General features: G+C 40.6%; 2 protein-coding genes across 2 annotated transcripts in view; both read left to right on the plus strand.

The window, feature by feature from the left end:
- Positions 1–18,026, plus strand: part of LOC141766692 (zinc finger protein Eos-like) — a 224,900-nt gene that overhangs the window by 114,320 nt on the left and 92,554 nt on the right. The window lies entirely within an intron of this gene.
- b4galnt1b (beta-1,4-N-acetyl-galactosaminyl transferase 1b) lies at positions 230–15,613 on the plus strand. Its single transcript, XM_074633663.1, is given in 13 exon segments — positions 230–589; positions 4,213–4,314; positions 6,246–6,333; positions 6,335–6,460; positions 6,574–6,750; positions 7,294–7,400; positions 7,775–7,812; positions 7,897–8,077; positions 10,690–10,782; positions 10,896–11,083; positions 11,163–11,303; positions 11,382–11,619; positions 13,165–15,613. Coding segments are annotated over 11 exon segments (1,587 nt in total). The 5' UTR covers positions 230–589; positions 4,213–4,314; positions 6,246–6,253; the 3' UTR covers positions 13,383–15,613.

The following is an 18,026-nucleotide window of genomic DNA, read 5'->3' on the forward strand; positions in this document are numbered from 1 at the left end:
CTGTCAAAAACACACATATCTGCAAAGACCCTGCACACCCCACCCATCTACACACACATGCACATTATTGTTGCTTTATGTTTATGAAGCTAGGTCTATTTGTTGGAACATATTTATGCATAATATAGCCAGAATGGAGGCAGACTGTCAAAAACACACACATATCTGCACACCCACCCATCTACACACACACACACACATGCACAATATTGTTGCTTTATGTTTATGAAGCCAGGTCTAGTTGTTGGAACATGTTTGCATAATAGCATGCATGACTTGTATGTGCTATAATATGTTGCATATGGGAGCTCCATGCTGCTGCTGCTGCTCTGCTGATTGACCGCTGTGTTGAGGCGCGGTGCTGCTGCTGCTGCTGCTGCTGCAGGAGGAGAGTCCGTCCGTCCGCTGCCTGCAGAGCAGAGCAGAGCAGAGCTGTGATGTGCGGCCGCCTTATTTGTCTCCTGGCTGCTCCATTTTTCCACATCTAATCCCATTTGCAAAAACCACAGAGGAGACACATTCTTTAAGAAGGACGACCTCCATGCAGGCGGTGGAGGAGGTGAAACACTGTGTGAGTCTTTGAACTGAGGTGAGCTCCCTCTCCTTATGATTTGACTATAATAATAATAATAATAATAATAATAATAGGCTTATTTGTGTGTCTTCTGCGCGTTATTTGTGTCAGCTCTGGGTAACGGTTTCTCTCCACCAGGCAAAAACATGAGGTGAAAAGAGAAAAGATAGGCGGGGACCATTTCGGAGCCAAATAATTATGCGATAAAAAAAAGGCCTGAATGCAATAGACTGTCGTTTTGCAAGAGATGTGATTCAGCATGTAAGGAATGTAGGCCTAATCGAAAGACACATCAAGCTTTCAGTACATGTCCCCCCCCTGCGACAATATAGGCCAATCTGATCGTATAGGCTATTTATTCGCTAGACAGATTCCTTTGGCATTTTTCTTCTGTTTAAGGACAGTAAGGAGAGGTGATGCAGAATAAAAATGCGGTAATTTAATATTCAGGATGTGAATGAGACAACAAATCTGTCACGCGCACTTTGGGAGGGACCCACAGATCTCTCTTTCTGTCTGTCTGCATGTCTACAGCTCCTTATACCTCCTCATAAGGGCTTGTTTTTAGGCTATAGAGTATAGTGATTGGCCTCTGGACATTTCCTCATCATGACCTCAGATCATCTCTCACTTCTCTATTATCTACTGTATTATGTCCAAGGATGGTTCCATCATCATCATGCACAATATGAATCCATAAGCAGGCAGGGCTGTAGCACAATGCCACTATAAGGACTGTGGGTTGGATTAGCACACTGTTAAGAATTTCCCAGTAAAATAACAGTAAAGAACTGGCAGCAGGGTTGCCTTTATGTTACTGTAAAATTAACATTATTATACTGTCGCTGAAATCTACAGCTTTGAAAAATACAGTTTGAACTGGTTTTTTTTAATTAATTTCACAGTATTTTACAGTTAATTTACTGTTTAAAGATACATTATATAGCTGTTTTTCACCTTTATGTTACATTATCTTACTGATTTGTTTTAATGCACTATTTATTTTTTACATACATTTTAATAGACATTATTTTTTGCCTAGATGAATAGACTTAGCAGGTTACAGACATAGGAATAGTCACACTAAATACAATTAAAGGCACTTGTTAGGAAAAAGGCTATAATAGACTTGTTGACACTTTTCCCAAAATGTTTGTCTCTAGCTGGCTACAAGCACAGAATGCAAACCATAACAACATGTGAGTGAAGAACAATAAAGCTAATTCACTGATTTTACAATCATGTACAATGGACAAGCCTCACATCAGGTCCCAGAATTAAAGAAATACTGCATGAAACTGTTACTGATGATACTTTAGACAGTTGATCAGCAGTAAAGTGATGTTTTTTAAGAATGCATTATAGTTCAGTTAAAAAACGGCCTATGAGCGTAATTTAACAGGTTTTCTTTTGTATTAACAGTAAAGCACTGTTTTTAGCAATGACAGGTTAATACTGTTGAAATCCTGCTGTAAATTAACAGCATTGTTTACAGTGTAGGTTTGTTTTTAGGTTCATTACAAACAGCAGCACAACTACTAGGCTATACAGTATTATAGTGATTGGCCTGTGGACATTTCCTCATGACCTCAGATCATCTGTCACCTCTCTATCTACTGTATTATGTCTAAGGATGGTTCCACCATCATCCTGCACAATATTAATCCATAAGCAGGCAGGGCTGTAGCACAATGCCACTACAAGGACTGTGGGTTGAATTAGCAAGTTTAACAGTACACACTTAAAAAAGACTGACGATTATAACTTCATATTCTTCCTGTTCCTCTTTGGTTTGTAAATGGACTGTTTCCTCTCCCCTCCCCACAAACACACACACACAGCATTAACACAGAAGCAGTTTTTAAAGCTAGTCACATGTCAAAGACAATTTTTGGAACAGTAATACAAAACAGCACTTTACTATGGACATAAATGCACTTTTCTCTGCTGCTAAACACGACTGCAAATTGGGTGTATGACTGCAAATTGTGCGAAATTGTGTCTGAAACGTTTACTTATTTTATTTTTAGGTATTGTTAATTTTAATACTTATTTATTCTATCCTTTTTAATGCACTGACGGGAGCTGGGAGAAACAATATTTAGTTTCCTTCTTCTGTGTATGCAAATACTCAGTGAAATGACAATCAAGTGAATCTTGAATCTTGTATTATAGCCTGAGCTGATCAATAACTGGATATTATCATCTGATCTCAGAGATATGATTATATCATGCTACCTCAGCACACAGCACTTTATATATATTTATTTAACCTTGATTCAGTCCTACATTCGTGCTCCTTTTTAATGTGCAGCTTCTATTGGTGTATTGTGGATGTGATATAATCTTTTAATGTACTCTTTTAATAGCAGTTTTTGCACATGCGAACCAAAGACAAATGTCTGCCTTTTGTACACGAAAAGCAGACAATAAAGTATTTTCTATTCTATTTCTATTCTATCATGTTATCTTCTTAAAGCAATTGGCTATTAAATAATAATAATAATAAAAGGCAGTAGCTCAGTCTGTAGGGACTTGGCTTGGGTTGCCAGTTCAAGTCCTCGCATGGACCAAGTACGGACTGTGTACTGGTAGCTGGAGAGGTGCCAGTTCACCTCCTGAGCACTGCCAGGGTGCCCTTGAGCAAGGCACCGGACCCACAAACTGATCCCCGGGTAGCTATATAGTGGCTCACTGCTCCCAATACTAAGATGGGTTAAATGCAGAGAGTACATTTCACTGTGTGCAGTGTACAAAAAACAATGTGTGACTTACATTAGTTTTCGGCCACTAAATTGTTGTTAAAATCTGCACATTTGAAGAGTTCTGTGAAACATAATTGTGTGGTTTTACTTATATTTCATGCTGTGAAATGTATTAGTCTATACTGTGACATGCAGATGACAAGCGAAAGAATTCTGGACCAGTAACTTGGTAAAAAAAAATCTTAAAAATTAACAGGGATTGCAATTCAAGTTTAAACAACTGTAATGCAGCAACAAATTGGTCAAAACTTAAACAGGAATTAAAATTCCAGTCTATAATGTGTTTAGTATATAAACATTGAATTCAATTGAATAGATCGGCCCCATTGTCACCGATACCCGATCCAGCTATTTGAGTCAGTATCGGCCCGATATCCAATATCGGTGTCGTTTTGGAGAGAAATCATGCGCAAATGTCTAAATGTCACTCTCTTTTGAGACTGTGAAGGAAGTGACACTAGTGACTTTGATAAATATGAGTTATATATCTATAATGTATCCTGCATCACCGCTTTTAGAAGGAGCACTTTGAGATTTCCTTTGAGAGATGTTTAAGTGCAGGGGTCCACAACAGCCCAGCTGATTGGCTGCTCAACAGTCCTATCTTATTGATTTTTTTCTATCTTGCCACCATAAAGCCAAATTGGTCACCCCCCCAAACCCTGCAGGATCTCCCCTGGGGGCTGTAAGACCACGGCAAGCAGCTGGTGAAGCACCATATGGATGCTCCACTATGGATTTATGTGATGATGCAATTGCTTCGTGCAGTTTCGCACACAATTTGTACGTCTTTTGGAGCTAGTCTGTGATGTTGTAATGCTTTTTTTACCCTATATTTTATGATTCATTTGGCTTATTTCTTTTTGCTTCCAGATGGGGAAGGTGTTAACTCATTTCTGTGACTATCTACATGGTTTCTGGAGATGCAGGTGCCTACAGAGGATGCCCTTTCACTGACTGGATAGAGGCAGTTGGGTAAATTTTCTTACTTATTAATCACACATTCAGGGCTGGGAATGGAGAGAAGAGAAGTTAAAGAATTTGCTAATTGGGTATAAGAGATTTTAATTCCACAAACCATAAGGTGTTTGCCGTAACTTGTAGCCACAAACAGCAATTCCACATCTACAGGTACAAGAGGATTTCTGTGTGCACAGAGCGTTATGTCGTGTTTATGTCATGTTTATGTCACAGCAAAACAAACAGGAGTATCTATTGAAAGGTCGTAATAAAGGCATCCCTTTCCTTTATTCCTTTAACATCTTTTCATAGCTGAAAAAGAGAAAATTTCAATGTGGTGGCCATATGAATTGGCTGAAATGTTTGACTCCTCTTGGCTCACTGAACAGGAAAAGAGTTCAAAAGTTACAGACCCAAACAGTTAAAACTGTGGACAGATGGTGGTGTTTGAGAAGTTGAAAGAAAGAAAATATCTTCAGACATTTGGCGGTGATTTGGTCAGATTACATCATCAGTAATATCTCATAAACATTCAGAGCTGAAATAGAGTGTTTGTTCACCACAGCTGGAAGGTACGTGTTCTGGCAAGTTTGTGAAAAAGAGAAACATCTGCACTCAATAGATGTAGCGGACACGAAGAGACGAGAGGAGAGAACTTCTAGATGTATTTGTTCATTAACTATCACTGCAAAATGGTAACTCTAGTTTTACACATGCTGAGCTACCTGCTCTGAAACGTCATTCTGCTAACTAACCCAACAGGCTAGTGCCAAACTATGTATTTTATCCCTGGTTGTATGAATATCACTTGTACTCCTGCCGGTGCAAAACCAGTCTTTTAAATGTGGTGAGCACAGTTAAACAACAGTTTAGAAGCCATATAGCTGATTGTTTGTTGCCGCATTTTAGATGCCAGAACGGTTTACGACACCACACATAGCAGCACTGAAATGTCAGATACCATCTAGAGTGCAGTTTTTTATTTAATTAATGCATCTCCATCCATTTCCTTTCCCAGCACCAAGTGGCTCCACGATAAATGTAACCACATGGCATCTGAAGAATTCTCCGCAGCTCTGGAGACAGAGTTTTTCATTCTGTCTTACATACTGTTCACATTTATGATTGGGACAACATCCAGTCTGTCCTTTTTCTGTTTCCCCCGACAGTGTTTTTATGTGCTGAGCTGCGGTGGATAGTAACACAGAAAACTGACTGGAACTTTGGAAAGTTGTCCACTTGTCCACTTTGGCTAACTGAGACTGCTGAAGTTTCATATTAGCTTACGGTTGCTAACACGAACATTAACTAACGTTATGTGTTTGTTTACCCGGTGAATTTGTGACTTTTCCCTGACTGTAATAGTGCTGCTACCAAGTCATTAGTCATCTGTCAATCGCCACCATAGCTATATAGCTATAGCTGTCTGTCTAGTTTACAGAGATTATTCCCACCCTGAGCGTGACGTAAGAGCAAAATGACCACCGTGTGACTATGGTCAAAGAACGTATATTGCCAAGAAGTGAAAGTCAATTGTTCATTACATTGCAACATTAGCGGCCAGCAGCAAAGCTACACTTACGCCATTTTGGACTGAATGAGGCACCAGTAAAACATCCGCCTAAAAAGTGCCGTACAAAAGTAAAACAAAATTATTCTTTTAATTTCTAATCTATTGTCATATTCTACAGAAATGGCCAGTGTTGAACAATAAAATATTATAGATATAATAAGCATTTTCAGTCTAAAACGGCGGCTGTTGTCAAAAAACACTGTAGTTTTGTCTCTTTGCTTCTATACTCTTTGATATGGTCCATGTGGACCCCAGGAAGATTAGCTGGTTACTATGGTACAAACTAATGTGGATAATAAAATTAAATCAAATCAAATCAAATCAAATCAAACCAGTAGGCCTACGTCTTTCAACATACATATGTCTTCGTCAGGTTTCAGGATGCGCTCCCTGAGAAAGACGGTGTTGCTGGCCATCCTGGCGTCTGTGGTTCTGGTGCTGGCCCTCCTCCATTCATGGCCACTCGGCTTACACCACAGTGGATGTGTGGCAGCGGCCAATTGTGGAGAGGCACCTGGAGGAGAGGCTCCCAGAACTAGACCACCGATTAGGCAACATCCCCTTTCACGTGAGGGACAGTGTGGCAAGGTAATTAATTTTTTAACCTGTTAATTTATTCCATCTATAAACTCTTCAGCACAACAGAGCTGCAGCTAAAACCTGATTTCCTCACATGCATGTGTCTCCGATGATCCATGCAGCTTGTTGGCACGTAATGGATGCGTGTGTGAGGGTGAGAGTGGAGGAGTGAACCTGCCCTTTGCCCAACTCTTGTTCCCGCGGGTGTCAGCTCACCCGCTGCACACCGCCTTCGAGGCCTCCGAGCTGGAAGAAATGAAGAAGAGACGGGCCAAAGAGTACCAGAGTTTCCAGAAGAGGTAAGCAGCAGCGCCGTAAAAAAGAGATGTCAAGTATCGTTGAAGAGCAGGATGCACTTCCAATACGGTGCCCTCTAGTGAAGAAAACATGATAAAGTGCCCTCTAGATTTCCCTTCCAGTGAAGAAAACATGCTAAAGTGCCCTCTAGGGTGCCCTCCCAGTGGAGAAAACATGATAAAGTGCCCTCTAGGGTGCCCTTCCAGTGGAGAAAATATGATAAAGTGCACACACAAGAACACAACAGCAATTAACAGATCAAAATGGAAAAATCACATTACTCCTCTTCTTTCTTCCCTAGACTAGCTCCCTTGATACCTAAAAGTTTTTTTTCAGCCAAGAACAAAGTCACAAGGTGACAAGGTGTTTTATTTATAGCTGCTACAGAACTATCTCTGCTGTTTGTGTTTTGAAAGAGCAAAAAACATCCTCACTGGATTTAAGTGTATTTGTCCATTTATCCTATTCCTGTCTATGCTTGTGGATGCATGTCGTGTGTAGGTTGCAGTATGCATCTTCCTGATGTGGATCTTTTCCCCCTTCAGGTCACAGACAACTGCAGATCTTCTCATCATTGCAGAGGCTAACAATCCCTTACAGTATCCAACACAGGGGGTGGAGGTACGACCCATGAGAACAATCATCATCCCAGGTGAGACTTCAGATAGAGTCAAGACTTATTTGTTAAATTAGATTGCTGTCCAACAATTGGTAGCACAGTGTTTCTGTATCAGATTAGATTATTTAATTTATTTAATTTAATTGTACGAAAAGCACACTAGATTTCCCTTATCTGTATGACATAATGAGCATTTGTGTTTAGCACAAATAATCAGGAAACAGAGAGCAAATACCAACAAAAATGTCAGTGGGTAATGTAAAATTAGCAGACTGTCTGAAGGAAAGGTGAGCAGCATGCTAACTCTTTAGAAAGTATATACTTATTTTTATTTCTGCTGACAGGAAGTTGATTAAATTTGTCCCAATGTGCTGTGGCAACTCAGTCTGTCATTGTTATGCTTTCAGGCTTGGCCTTACACGACCTTCCCAGAGACCACTACTCAGTAAGTCTTTCAGTCTTTTACTTTTACATATTTTAGATATCTGCTGTGCTTTTATCCCTACATTTTCTTTCCATCTCGCTGCAGATAAACATCACTGCCACGATGGGAACGCTGAACGTGGCAGCAGAGGCGGATGGAGTGAAAATCAAAGGTGATGGCGAGATGCACATGACTCTGTCGAGCAGCCTCCTGCCGAACCTGAACCGACAGCTGCAGTTTGTCACCTACACGAACACGCTGTTCCACCCCAGCACAGCCGACACAGGTGAGGCCTCAAACTAAAATCAACTGTTCTTTGTCTCATTATCTCTCTGGACTTTCTTATTCTTCATTTTTAAAATGTTATGGGGGATTATTGGGCAACCTCCGGGTCTGAGAAGTGAAGCCAAGGCTGAAGTGCCTTAAACTCTCATTCTTTCTAATAGCCAGCAGGGGGCGACTCCTCTGGTTGCAAAAAGAAGTCTGATTGTATAGAAGTCTATGAGAAAATTACCCTACTTCCTAACTTGATTTATTACCTCAGTAAACATTGTAAACATGAGTTTATGGTCTCAATCGCTAGTTTCAAGTCTTCTTCAATACAGCATGATGTTCATTCAGTAAATTATGGTCCCTTTTAGAGTCAAATAGACCATAAAGCAGGGGATGCTTTAGGGCGTGGCTACCTTGTAACTGACAGGTCGCTACCACGGCGTTGTCTGGTCTGGGAGTTGTCGTTGTTTCCATTTTACAACTTTAATCCTTTCACAGTGTGTTTTCAGTTCATGAAAGTTAATTATAAATTTTTTGGTCACCTAAAAATGTCTTATTCAGCGTTCAGTTATACTTAACTTCCCCCTCTCGTGTCACTTCTGGTTGCAAAAGACCAAGATGGCGATGGCCAAAATGCCGAACTCGAGCTTCAAAACGGCTGTTCACAAACCAATGGGTGATATCACAGGGACTACGTCCAATATACAGTCTATGTGGAGGTCTCTCGAGAAAAACCTTATCTTACCCAACCCATTTTCAGTGTTTTTTTCATGTAATCAAATGCTATGTGCTCTGTAATCAGTGATTACATTTAAAACGATAGTTTGACATTTTCGGAAACATGCTTATTCACTTTCTGGCTGACTTAGATGAGAAAGTTGATACCATTTTCATGTCCGAATAGTAAATATAAAGCTACAGCCAGCAGCTGGTTAGCTTAGCTTAGCATAAAGACTGTAAACAGGGGGAAACAGCTAGCCTGGCTCTGTCCAAAGACAACAAAATCAACCTTCCAGCACATCTAAAGCTCACTACTTAATGTATTATATCTTGTTTATATATCTTGTTGTTGTGATCTTTGCTATAATCCACCAGAGAGCGTGAATAAACCATTTGTGGTTTTATGGGGTGTGTCAGTTATGTGCAGTTGCCGGACAACCAGTGGAGACTCCACCTGTCAACTCTATCAGCCTTCATTAAATCCCTGAAATAATCCTGCTTCCTCAACTGCATTTGGTTTTGTTCCTGTTCCTGCTCCGTGACATACATTTTCTCATCGAACTCTCTGCCAGAAAGTGAATCAGCATATTTCCCAAAATGTCAAACTTTAAAGGGACTGTTTGTAACTTCTTACAAGTATAAATCTACTAAGTCGGTTTCCCATGCGCACGCGCGCATGTGTAGCTACGCTGTTCCAACTCTCTGTACCATCAGACTTCAACACAAACTACACACAAGCACCAGAACCGTAAAGTTGTATCTAGTGAAGCCCGTCTTGCAAAACAGTGTCGGCAGCGGTCGAAGTACGCGGGGGAGACCGCTTCGTTGGTCTCAAGGACCGGAGTCTCTGCTGTACTCTGCTCCTCTGCCTGCTTGCCTTCACTCACACAACGCGCTCTATCTCGCTCCACCTCACGTGCATGAGCGCACACTACACACTGCAGAAGACTTCGTAGCTCTGAGAATATCTAGTGAATGTACAGTGGACGTTTGTGCAGAAATAAATGCTGCAGGTCCTCCAGACCAACAGAGGTTTTCCGTGTCTTGTGAAGTGACGGGGCTCCGCAGCGAGAAACGTTATCGTCTCCGACCGGATGCCGGTGTCTCCCCTGTTCACTCCGGCTGTGGTCAGAGCCGATAACGTTTCTCTTCCTGCTTCAGCCCCGGAGAGACTGAGGCAGGAAAAGCCAACACTAGGATCAGCAGTGATTCATGGAGAGACCTTCGTCTGGTCAGCTAACATTACTGCCAAGCAGGTGAAATATAGAGTGATATTGTGGTTTTAGCTGACGTGTGTCGCCTCACTGTTTTGAGCGATGCTCGTTCATGTCTATTTAGAGCGAGCAAGCGCGAGCCAGACGCTGACTTTCGTTGACTTAACAGCCACAGGTGTTGCTGTTAACAAGCATTTCTGAAAGTTACAAACAGTCCCTTTAAATATTTAACTTAACTATCTATCTTGAACTTCTATCTCCTAAAAGAAAACTGGTATTTTGTTGTTCTGGTATTCTTCTTTTTTTCCTTTTCATGGCGCCACACCTGCTGTCAGTCACCACATAGAAATAACAATGCAGACAGGAGGAAATGTTTGCAGAGATTTATTTCTTTTTGTGGAGCTGGGCAGCCAGTCAGGAGGCAGTCTATTAATACAGCCTGTTTGTTTTGCTTCAATAGAATGTCAACAGGGGACAAAGCCTTAAGACCAGAGACCACAATTACCTCTGAATTATCTGTCAATCTGTCACCATCACATGACAGGAGTTGACTTTAGTGTTAATCTTTTGTTGATAGTACAGATGACGTTCAGTACTTGTAGATGCTTTACATCAACAGCCGTGGAGCCATCAGTTAGATCCTATTGCACCAATCAAATGTATTAAAAGTAGTTTTTGTTGTGTCTTTTAGTGCAGTTTGAGACAGAGGGGCATCAAGCCAGCTTCAGTATCAAGATTCGTCACGGTGTAACACCCAAACTGTACAACACAGGATCCAACGGAGGTGAAACACTATTATCAAACCACTGAACTTTATATTTATGAAATATCATCATTTGTTAGAGAGAAAAAAAGCAAACTTTCCTCTAATGGATGTTCGATCTTCCTTCTCTGCAGAGTACAACGTCAGTGCCCTCGTTACCATAGCTACGAAGACTTTCCTGCGTTATGATAAGCTCCAAGATCTTATCGACAGCGTGAGGAGATACTATCCCACCATCACCATAGTGATCGCTGATGACAGCGAAAACCCCAAGACCATTTCTGGGCCTTACATCGAACATTACATCATGCCTTTTGGAAAGGTAGGGGAAGTGAGAGACACACACTAACGTCTTTTAATTTGACATCTTTGGTATTCAAGCTCTGCGTCGTGTGTCACAGGGTTGGTTTGCTGGACGAAACCTGGCCGTCTCTCAGGTGACCACGAAGTACGTGCTGTGGGTGGACGACGACTTCGTCTTCACAGCCAGCACCAAGCTGGAGAAGCTGGTGGATGTTTTAGAGAGAACCACTCTGGATCTGGTGAGGGAGAAACCATTTGTTTTAAATGACAGCGAGGTGTTTTCGCTGTCGGTGACGTCACTGTGTGTGTGTGTCCAGGTGGGGGGTGCAGTGCGGGAGGCCACAGGTTACACCGCCACCTACAGACAGACCATCTCCATTGAGTCAGGGGAGGAGGACGGCGACTGTTTACACATGAGGAGAGGATTTCATCACGTCATCCAAGGCTTCCCCAACTGTGTTGTGACTGACGGGGTCATCAACTTCTTCCTGGCTCGCACCGACAAAGTCCAGCAGGTCGGCTTTGACCCGCGCCTCGCCAGGGTCGCTCACCTTGGTGAGTATAGCGTAATAATTATTTTCATATCAGACATACAGTTAAGAGCACCAATTTAAAAAAATCACCAAATTTATTTAAAAAAAAAAAAGAATATAAATTTCAGATAGAGCTCGAGCAGCAGGGTACGAAAAACATATTAATGTGTTGAGTGTAAGACTGAAGTTAAAGAAAGAAGCAGTAGCTGTGTATGTAAATGGATGTATGGATGTTAGTCAAACTCCACAGGTCTGGAAAGCTACTGCAGATTAAAGTTACAGTAACAACAAGTGTGTAAAATACATTTCTGTTTTGTTGTGTTGCTTTCATATTTCCAGCTGTTTGCAGATCCCTGAATTATTCTGTGAATTTATGTTGAGGCCATAGTTTCCGTCAAAAACATATATAAAAAAAATAACATCAAAGAATTTATCATGCAAACCAACATATTTATTTCATAATATGATTTTTATTGTTTCCTTCGCAGACAGAAAAAAAGGCAGTCCAGTGTGTTTCACAGAAGAATATTCACAAAAAATATACATAAATAAATAAATACAATTAAATAAATAAGTAAATAAAGACTAAAAACACAAAAACAGCAGGGACAAACAAACAAAACATTTTGAAAGCTACATTAACGTTAAAAAATAAAAACACAACAGAAGAGACGCAAACTCATCTAAAAATTAATCTTTGATTATATTAAATTTAGTTGATTATTCAGGGGTGTGCCTTCTGAATACTCAAAACCCAGTGAGAAAGTGGTTTGAAATTAGGGCACACTTAATGTTTACTTGGCCCATACAAGAGTTAAAGAGAAGTAAATAACGCTTTCCATCAAAAGGATGGTCTGCAGTACGCTACACCGATGGAAATCCATTAGACTCAGCTGTGTAATCATCAACCCACGCTTTACAATGAAGTGTTTTAGTCATTCATGTTTTAAAGATTCATATCTCATTATTGAGATAGTATCACATACCAAGATAATTGTTGCAAAGAAATTATACTGTGAAATTTTCTAATCAGCTCAAATGGACACATCATTGCTCTGCTATAATTAAATTAAATGCACGTATTAAATATAATGTAATTCAATTTCAGTTTAGTCCCCCAATATCCATTTTCCCACTTCTCCCCCGTTAGCTTTCAGGTTGTTAAAATCCACTTATTTCCCCCCGTCTTCATGTTTTTATGGCTGTACCATCACATCAAATGGAAATATTCTAGATGTCTTGTACACTTTTTTATTTCATATTCAAATCTGGTATGTTTGGAAACTTTCCTCATGAAACTTTTAGAGTTTATTTATTTACCAGGGACAGTGCACATTAATCAACATTTCAGTTTCTACCTCAATGTAAATGTGCCAGAGTTAGCTAGAGAGCTCATTTTCGTCTGTAGTCCTTGGGCAGGTTATTACAAATTAGAAATATTATCAAAACAATGCTTCAGCAAGTACTACAGTACAACACAGTACAGCACAATACAATACGATATGATACAACACCATAAATACGTTTTGAATGTATTTGAATCATTTAGTTTGCATCTATTTTGCAGAGTTTTTCATCGACGGCCTGGGATCTCTCCACGTGGGCTCTTGTGATGATGTCATCGTCAACCATGCCACCAAAATCAAACTCCCCTGGGTCAGCCAGTCAGAGAGCGACAAGACGTACGCCAAGTTCCGCTACCCGCCGGCCTCCTCCGACGCCACACACACGAAAAACGGCCTCCTGTTCTTCAAGAACCGATTCCAGTGTTTGACTCATAATTAGCTCCTCTCCTCTTGATCCTGAGGGTTCCTCTGCTCCTCCTGAGTTGCCAAAGAAGTTCTCTTCCACCATGTCCCGTCAGATAAGATCTCACACACACACTTTGGTTGGCCTTTTCTTGAAAACGAGAGGTTTCAGGCGCCATCGGAGCAGTTTTAGCATGTTCATTCTGTCAGTGCTAAAAAGTCCTCACACACAGTAAATAACCTGAAGCCAGATATGAAAGCCCAGGCTCTCTTAGTACAGAATCAGCTGTAGTAAAAAAGATATCATTGTTTATGCAGACCCAATTAAAGCTTCAGTAGGGAACCATTTTTTGGCATCATTGGGCAAAAATTCCATAATAACCTTTCAGTATATTGTAATTCAAGTGTTCTGAGAGAAAACTAGACTTCTGTACCTCCTCATGGCTCTGTTTTCAGGCTTTAAAAAATCTAGCCCGTGACGGGAGACTTTGGCCAATCACAGGTCATTTCAGAGAGAGAGAGCGTTCCTATTGGCTGTGCTCCGGCTGGTGGGCGGTGCTTGGTATTTCCTCAACTGATCTCAACATGGCTGCCGGGTCACAAACTTTCTCATTTTACAGCTAAACAGTACACTACAAGATGTTTCTGAAAACATTTGAGGTGAGAAATAGTCATCACAGTAACAGAATATTGATTCACATTTGATCAGCGCTGCCTAGTTTGACCGTTTGATTGGAGTTTGCGAGTGATTGACAGCTGCTCAGAGACGCCAGGCTCCGGCTCGGCTCTGATTGGTTGTTTGTGAAATCTTGTAGATGCCATTAGGAGCACCGGAGGACACAGAGGCACATGATTTTTTTTCAGATTACCTGTCTCATGCACTGTCAGGATATAGTGACCGTTTTATAAAAATAACTTTTTTTAATCATATTTGCTCCAACCTCGCCTACATCAGCATTAAATCCCAGCATCATCTTGATTAATTCAAATCATATCTGGCTTTACATCCTCGAGTTGATACAGATACCCAACAGGTAGCAGCTTCACAATCTGATTCACTTCATTGTCATTCTAAGCTAATGTGAGCAGAGGTACATGTGTCCTCCTTCAATTTGCACTATCCAAAAAAAGGACTAAGCTTGGAAAAGCAATAGTGGTGCCTGAGGAAGAGGACACTTCCCAGAAGGTGACAATCCTGTAGACACACAGCATACTGTAGGAATCCTTTCCACCAACGCCACATGAAGAAGACATTCAGATTAACTTTTCCACCTGGGGTTCCTGCGCTCCGGGACTGATCGACTGGTCGTGCCAAAGGTTTGGCAGCTGGCTTTTTATCTCTTTGTGTTATGGTTTTGCTACCACCCCATTACCCAGAATCCTATGTGAGCGATTAATCACGTCTGAGGAGGAGAAACTTTCAGTCCCATCACACGCTGATGTATGACAGTGAGAGTGATTGCATCTTTACATGCTGCCTAAAAGAAAAAGTTGAATGAACCAAAGTGCATGTTTATTTTTCCTCATTATGAGAGAAGACAGGAGGAAAACAAAGAGCACATTGAGACAGGATCGATGATGAATTAACATCTTGAAAGACAGAATGAGTCGTCAGAGCATGAGAGGAAAACTGAGTCAGACAAAGTCAATGAGACGAGGTGACACAAGGTGAGACGAGGCGAGACGTGAAGAAGAGAGGCTTGGAAATCCTGTTTTTATATCGACTTAAGACACACATGCCTGAAGTGATGATGTTGTTGTTTTATACCATGGCCTTTAGACAACGCCCTTGTGTCACTCTTTTGTTTCCTAATGAGTCACATTAGTTTAAGTTATTTGTTTAGCAAAGAGGTGCCAGAGATTTATCAGCTGATGTTTTTTTTGTTTTGTTTTTAAATCTCAAGAAGAATATTTTAAAACTATTTTGTGTGATGTTTCTGTCCGTTATGGATTTTTCTTTTGTGACGTTAGCTCTGTGGACAGGAGTCAGATTAACGAAACTTCATCAGTGACAGTATTATGAAAGGCTTTTGTGTAATTGTGTGTTCAGAAATTTGTCTCATTTTAGGATTTGTAACCGTCGACAGATCTATAGCTGAGCTGAAAACCTTTTTTTTTTTTTTTTTTTTACAGTGATATTTATTGTGTTAAAACAGAAATTAACTTGCCTGCTTCACCCACTGGTGTGAGTCGTCTGGTCACGGCATTATGAGCATTTCTTTATTTATTTCAAATGTTGGCATATTAAAATGTCTGTGGAAACGCCTCTCTTTCATCGCCCTCATTGAAAGTCACAGTCTACATTATAAGTCTCCTTCAAGGCATCCCTATCCAGCTCCAAAAGTGTGAGACACTTATTATAACACAAAAATCTATTTAACCTTTTAAAAGCCATTTCATTGCAGTGAGACCATTTTTTTTAAACTTGACCTCACTGTATAAAATGATCTGTGGTGACCTCTAGGATAATCACAGCCTCATGAAACTTTACAGCCACAAACTAGAGACCTCGAGCATTCAGAGGATGGATGGCTCAAACTAGAGACCTAGAGCATTCAGAGGATGGATGGCTCAAACTAGAGACCTCGAGCATTCAGAGGATGGATGGCTCAAACTAGAGACCTAGAGCATTCAGAGGATGGATGGCTCAAACTAGAGACCTAGAGCATTCAGAGGATGGATGGCTCAAACTAGAGACCTCGAGCATTCAGAGGATGGATGGCTCAAACTAGAGACCTAGAGCATTCAGAGGATGGATGGCTCAAACTAGAGACCTCGAGCATTCAGAGGATGGATGGCTCAAACTAGAGACCTAGAGCATTCAGAGGATGGGTGGATCAAACTAGAGACCTAGAGGATTCAGAGGATGGATGGCTTTCCTAGGTAGATTGACAATAAGGGGGTTTCTGAGCAGTTTTCAGAACAGAAGTGCTCGCCATCCAATCGCAGAAAACTTAAATTCTTGCAGAAATCTCCAAATGTCAAAAGTTTTTTGATATCAAATCACAGCATGGCTTTTTCTACGGTGTTCCTCAACGTCTTGGTGTCTTAATGTGGTATTTTGGAGGGATTAGCGATCATTTTTTATGAATTCTCAATAGGTCAAATTTGGTTAAATTTAGCACAGAATCTGTAATAAATGGTATCAACACAAAAATTGCTGCAACGACTTGTGAGACATAATAGATCATGGGAATGACCATCACAAACTTATATCATACTGCTCTAAGACCTTATACATTTTCACAATTTATTTGAATCAATTAATTATTCATGTTTATTTCTGATTTGTGACTAGAACAACTTGACACACAGTGCTGAGCTGAATCTCAAATTAATCTTTAGGTTCCCAGCTTTCAGATGATGTACACCACTTCTATGTGACATCTACTGTTGAGCTGCTATCTCCCCCTAAAGACCCCCTGTACCCCCCTAAAAAAGACAACAACGGGCCTATGAAAAAGAGGGGTGGAGTGGAGGCCAGTGACGGTTATTTTGCTGTGAGACAACAGCTGTAACCACTGAGCCACCTTGATACACTGTATAATATTTTTTTTAAATTCAAAGAATATGAGACTTTAAGAAAATATAAATTACAGCATATTTACAAGAACTGCATAATATTCATGTTGCGCGGTGCACAGAAGGCATATTAAGTGTTTTGAGAGAGCAGACGCGTTGTAGAAGATGTTGGAGGACTTGTTAATGAAGGGCGTGTGCATGGAGAGTAAATACATATAGTGCGAGTCCCCGACCACACTAAAGTGCAGTGTAAATAGATAGTGAGCCTTCAGGACATGATTTGTCATACTGTACAATCACATGTCTCTTGGCACAATGATGCTCTGTGTGTTGTAGGGAAGTCTTTCATCTGGGCCGCCGACGTGCTGCAGGCCTTTTAAAAACCACATGGGAACACAGTGTCGTAGGCCAGACAGAAGATACACACAGGAAGTCTGATTGTTGGAGGTGTAGGAACTGGTGCCTTGTTCAAGTAGGGTCATATCATAAATCTGCCTATAAATACAAATAATCATGATTTAAAATCAGGTACTTTATCAAATTGACAATGCCATTCACCAGTTCCAATAGAGGGCGCTGTTTACCAACAGGTTCTCCGTTAAGTTGAAATTGATCTGATTTAATGCAATTTTCAATACATTTTTTAAATAATGTGTCCAAGCCACTCTGACTTGTTTCCTTCAAATGATACACACTTTTTAAAATAGAAAATCTACTGTATAAAGGCAGCTGAGGCTGAGAAAGCCAGGAGGATACCCTGTATATTATAATAAGGTAAGATGGGGCCTCTCACACAGATCATGGTGAGAAAAATTGACTTATAAGACTGACATTAAATCACAAGAAAAAAAAGATCAGCAGGCTTCAGTCGCCTCACTGAAGTATCATGGGATGGGGGTTTAAGGAGAATCTTCTTGTTTAGAAAACATTTTCATGGTTTCCTGCAGTGACTTCTGCAGTAGCCACGTCACTGTAGAATTCTTATCTTCCAAAGTACACGTTTTCATGTGTCTATTTATATTTACAGCACAAGATGGATGCATTACTGAACAAAAAAAACACAACAGAGAGACAAAAGTGACCACAGAGAAATGCCAAATGACTACAAAGACGTGAAATGTTGCACGACTACAAAAAAAATGCAAAACAACAACAAAGA

This window comes from Sebastes fasciatus, chromosome 1 (genome assembly GCF_043250625.1).
Source record: "Sebastes fasciatus isolate fSebFas1 chromosome 1, fSebFas1.pri, whole genome shotgun sequence".
Lineage (NCBI taxonomy): Eukaryota > Metazoa > Chordata > Actinopteri > Perciformes > Sebastidae > Sebastes > Sebastes fasciatus.